General features: G+C 38.9%; 1 protein-coding gene across 1 annotated transcript; it reads left to right on the top strand.

Annotated features, from left to right (window-relative positions):
• Positions 1-1,023: 1,023 nt before the first annotated feature.
• Positions 1,024-1,773, top strand: LOC108361701 (glycine-rich cell wall structural protein-like; the record flags this gene model as incomplete). The annotated part of the gene is made up of 2 exons (XM_017614402.1): positions 1,024-1,133; positions 1,300-1,773. Coding segments are annotated over exons 1-2 (584 nt in total), but the record flags the coding sequence as incomplete, so codon positions are not given.
• Positions 1,774-5,570: the final 3,797 nt, after the last annotated feature.

Below are 5,570 nucleotides of genomic sequence, written 5' to 3'. Positions count from 1 at the left end.
ACCTAATTCAGAATTAAAAATATCTAGCGCTACTGAACTAACATCTTCACGGCAGGCAATATCTACATCAGTGTCTTCATTACAACGGTTAAGAATATCTGGTCCTGAACGGCCAACATCTACATCGACTTCATCAATACCTAATTCAGAGTTAAAAATATCTGGTGCTACTGAGTTAACGTCTTCACGGCAGGCGCGTCCCCCATGGTCTCTCGAAAGGCTGAACCCATTGATAACATTAACCAATTCAGCCGGCAGAGAAGTGCAAAGTTTTTTTGATTTGTTAACCGAGTTTAGTTCATTTATTGATAATTTAAATTTCACTTTTGTTAAACGTATTTTATACGTTTTTAGAAAATCGCGGCCCAAGATCAGGGGAGTGTACATTTCATTGTCACGTAAAATATTAAGCTTAATTTTATTTAATTGATTTTTGTAGTTGATGGTGCAGTCGACAACGCCTACTACGTTAATTCTTTTGCCTCCAACCCCAACGTAACTACGCTCCGGCTTATTAAATGTATTGAGGCATTTGGGGACGCAGGATTTCTTCACGAAACTAGTTGGACTGCCGGTATCAAAAAGAGAAACGAAACTGTTAAACACTGCACTTCCCACCGGGTCAATATCAAAAGCAATACTTACTAGGTCTAAATTATCGAGTCCCATGACGTCTTCGTAATGTACGGTATTTACTGGTTGGTCGGGCAGCGGCTTCAGGATCTTTTTCGGGTTGGGGCAGGAACGGTGGTCATAACCCATCCTCCAGCAGCGGAAGCAAGATCCATTGGGGCGTAGGTGGTACGGGCATTTTGGCTTTATGTGCCCACGTTGATTGTAGTTGAAGCATAGCTTCAGATCTTTAACGGCGGGCAGCTCCTCTCTGTTTTTAGTTGCGGCGGTCGGCTTGGTCAAGGCAACAGCGTTGGCGCGTTTGATGGCAGCGTTCGGAAGAAGGTATTTATCTTGATAACTATTGACCATAATTATGAGCTCGGAGAGCGACCGGGCCGCCATGAGTAGATGCACGTTACTCACTTGCTGGTTGATTCCATCGAGAATAAAGTCAATCAATTCCCTCTCATCGACATTGCCCTGTTTTGCCAGTGCCTGCATGGACAGGATGTAAAAGGGTAAGGTCGCGTAAGCGCGTGTTCTATATCGCAAAATTCTGCTTTGCGGGTGCAGCTTTTCGGATGCATGTTGGCGAAGCGAACCCGTCTTCGAGCTCCTGCACTTGGCGTCTCAATTCCAGCAGTTGCTTCCTCTTTTGCAATCTTTCTATCTGCTTTTCTAAAGGTGTCGTGGTTATCCCCTCGGCTGGGATGGCTTGGGCGGTGGCGCCGGTAGGCCTACTGGCGGCGGCGGCGAACGTATGGGACCTGGTGGCGGTGGCGGTCATTCGGTCGACCATATTTTCGGCAGTGGTATTGTCGGCAGCGGAATTTCCATTAACTATGGCAGCAGTCCTAATGTCGGCATTAGCGGTGGCGATGGCTTTTCTGGCGGGGTCAACGGCACATTCATCATCATTTATAATATCGGTGGTGGCAACAGATTTATTGGGGCGGCAACGGCACGTTCACTATCTGGGGCTGCGGTCTCAGAGATTGTGGTGGCAACGGGAAGTTTTTCGGCAGTGGCTGCGGCAGGCTCGGCGGTGGTGCTCTCATTGTCGGAATTAGTTAGGGTGGCTGTTAGCGCGCTGGCGCCAAAGCCGGCGAAATCTTCGACGTCTGCGGATACGACCCAAACGGGATCTTCTTCTTCGGGGTTAGAGTTCGGATATTAACGCAGTGCTACCAATGGTAATCCTCTACCGTTTCGTAGGGTTGCATTTGGCAGAGTAGTTGCCACTAGTACTTTCCTTGCGAATACTTTACACTACTAAGTGAAAACTCCGAATTAAAAATCCGCTTTTATTATTCAAAACTTCAGTCTGACAGCACCAAGTTTTATGTTATTTTGCTATCTTATTCATCGTTTATATGAAAACTTTAACAATAAATTATATAAGAACTATAGGGTTGCTAGAAAAAAGGGGAGTATTTTTGAAATCAGGGGGTCCTATTCTACCCCACCTCATCCCCCCTTTTTCTAGAATTTGCCGTCCGTCTCCTAAAATTTTCCCAAATATTCTCTATATAAATTAAAATTGTTGATGATAACTTAAATTTTAGCTCCATCTTCGATATTTGTAGTACACAAAAAATAGCGAAGAACAAGAAGTAGAGCTGCCAAACGAATTACTAATGTGTGGCGTGGAAACAGGGTAACTCCCGAATTACTTAGAGAGCGAATTACGAAGCGTGGAAACATCGTATTAGCCTTATATAATCCAAAAACTGCATGCGCACGCTGCTTCTAGTAATTACAAAATAATAGATATATGGGTATTTTATAATTAGTGATAAAAACCCAATGTATATCTAATACCGCAAAAGCTGAAATTTTGCAATTCAACAGGTAAGTTGATAACTTCTTCTTCTTCTTCTTTTTAGGCGCTGTAACCGCCTAAGCGATTTTGGCCGAGCTCAGCAAAGCACGCCAGTCGTTTCTCCTCTGTGCCAACTGACGCCAATTGGAAACGCCAATTTTTAGATTTAGATTTATTTATTCATTTTTTCTTACAATGTTACATAACAGCTTAAAGTAAAGACCAATTAGATTGACTTGTAAGAAAAAAGGTAAAGCATTCTGTAAAATGGATATAATAGTGTCGAATGCTATTTTCAAAAATAAAATCCAATATAATATACATATATAAAGTGTGTGGGGTGAAAAAGGTGCTATGAAATTACAATTTCAATATTCAATAAAACAAATTTTAGACTTAAGGTTCATTAAATACTAGGTCTCAGCAAAATCTTGATATCATTATGTGATAACTCTAAAAGATAAGATTTAACACTTTTCAAAAATTTAGGCAAATTTCTAATGAGTCGTATATTAGCAGGCAGAACATTGAACAACTTACAAGATACAATGGTGAAGAAGTTACTCAAATGAGTAGTACGATATGTCGGAACAACGACCAAACCCTGAGTGTTGGTCCTCAGACAATAATTTTCCGACTCCAAAGTATGTAAGTAACCGCACCGAATAAAAAATATTTTTAGTGTCTTATAGTAATACAAGTGTCTTACCGGCAAGATTCCCAGGCTCTTAAATAGCTCCATGGAATGGTGAAACCGATTCGCATTACAAATTTTCCTGATAACGTATTTCTGCACAGTTAAAAGGGGCTGAAGCGTATTCAAAGATGCACCACCCCAACAATTAATCCCATATTGAAGTTTGGAGTCGACTAGCGCGTAGTAAAGAGTTTTAAGCGTGGCGTTTGAACATACCTTTCTAAGGTTATAAAAGTGTCGAACTGTAGACTGCAAATATGTCTTTAAGCGAGAAGTGTGTGAAGACCAACATAAATTTTTATCAAGAACTACCCCCAAATACTGAAAGTCCTTCACTGTATCAATGGTGAAACACAAATCGCTACAGTGAGCATTGGAGTTGAAGGATTTCAAAGAGCAAGACAAGTCATGCAGGGCGAAACATCTACAGCTTCTCGAATGAAAAACAATATCAACATTGGGCACACTTTTCGCTTGAAGATTAAAAAACATCATCTGAGTTTTTTTACTCACTATAAGCTTATGCTTAGCGAACCAGGTCCGTAGCAGATGTATATCGTGATTCATACCCGCCACCAAATCCAAAAAACTCATTGATCCATACGCAATCGCGAGGTCGTCAGCGAAAGCGGTAACTTTACCAAAAAATGGTAGCGAAAAAATTGAGTTTAAATAAATTAAAAATAATAGCGGGCCTAAGACAGACCCTGTGGAACTCCCAAATTGATAGTGAGTGTGTTGCTTATACTATTACCAACTTTTACCTTCTGTACTCTTCCTGTTTGATTGATTTATTTTTGTTTATTTAAGTAGATTAGCGCATTAAGAATTAAACTTTTATTGCGCAATACAAATAACGGATTACAAAAATATGTATTAAAATAAAATAAAAATTACAATTATATAAATATAGCTATGTATGCATATGTAAATATTAACTTAGAAAAGCCAAATAGAAAAATAAAAAAAAAATAAAAAATTTATATAAAAAAAAATAAAATTTAAATAAAAAATTTATAAAATAAAAAATTTATGACCACCTTATTATGCGACTTAACTGGAAAAATATTCAAAGATACATTGTTTTACATTACTTTCACGCAGTGAGTTCTTTAGAGACAGTGGAAGGGAGTTCCAAAGTCTAACACCATTAACAAAAAAAAGCCTTGAAGAGCTTAAGTAGTTAAATTTCGGCAATATCAAATTAAAGGAGCGTGAGCTTTTGGAAAACTTAAGCTTTTCATATAGATATTCCGGCTTTTTGTAAACAAGCAATTTAAACATAAAAATACAATTACGAGCTTTTATATAGTTTGTTAGGTCACAGCCAAGTATTGAGTTCCTAAAAGTAGATATATGGTCAAATTTCTTCAAGCCATATACATACCTAGTGGCATGGTTTAATGCAACATCGAGTTTGTGCAGGGAGTGAAAGTCCAATTTGCTGTACACTACTTCGAAGTAAGTAATAAGAGGAACAATTGTGCTCAGAACCAGCTTCTTTTTCGTGCCTGAAGGTACGAAAGGCGAGGATACTCTCAGGCATCGCAGGGTGTAGTATATTTTACTCACAACTTCATTGACGTGGTCCTCACAAGTCATCTTAGAATTAATAATAAAACCCAAGTTTCTCACTTTGCTGACTAATTGAAGCTTTGTAGAACCAATATAAAGGTGAGGAATATCAGAAACTTGTATTTTATCTTTGCAAATAGGGAGTACATAAGATTTTAGAGCATTGAGGCTGAGAAGGTTTCCAACAGACCACTCAAGAATCGCGCGCAGGTCCTCATTAAGCCTAAGTGTTGTGTCTTGGACCATGCTGATATGGTTAGATATATATAGTTGAACGTCATCGGCGTAGGCGTGTAGGCGAACGTGTGAGCATGATTTGAAAATGTCATTGATAAAAATGCTGAAAAGAAGGGGACCTAGCACAGAGCCTTGAGGTACTCCAGAGCATGTGAGCGCCATTTCAGAGAAGTTGTTGTCGATTTTAACTGTAAGTAGGATTTAAACCAGCTAGGAATAAACCCACGAAAACCGACGTTATGCAACTTTGATAACAGAATTTCATGATCTACCATGTCAAATGCTTTAGTAGTGTCTACGAATAGACCAGCGCAGCTCTTTTTACTATCTAAGTCACCATAGACAAATGAACAAAAGTTTAGTAAGGCATCTTCAGTAGAACACCCTGATCTAAAACCGAATTGCATCGGACTAAAAAAGTTTTTGTGATCAAGGAACGAGATAATCCTAGTCTTAATCAATTTTTCAAAGACTTTAGATACAGAGGAAAGTAAAGAAATTGGTCTGTAATTGTTCTTGTCTTTTTTATTGCCCTTTTTGTATAAGGGAATTACAACAGAACATTTTAGCTCGTGAGGAAAAGTTGCAGAAAATACACTTGCATTAAAAAGGTAAACAAGGATA

This window comes from Rhagoletis zephyria, unplaced genomic scaffold (assembly GCF_001687245.7).
Source record: "Rhagoletis zephyria isolate East Lansing unplaced genomic scaffold, Rhagoletis_zephyria_1.1 Rzeph_scaffold_00819, whole genome shotgun sequence".
In the NCBI taxonomy this organism is placed as follows: Eukaryota; Metazoa; Arthropoda; class Insecta; order Diptera; family Tephritidae; genus Rhagoletis; species Rhagoletis zephyria.
The sequence above is the reverse complement of the archived record's forward strand: the minus strand, read 5'-3'. Positions and strand labels throughout refer to the sequence as shown.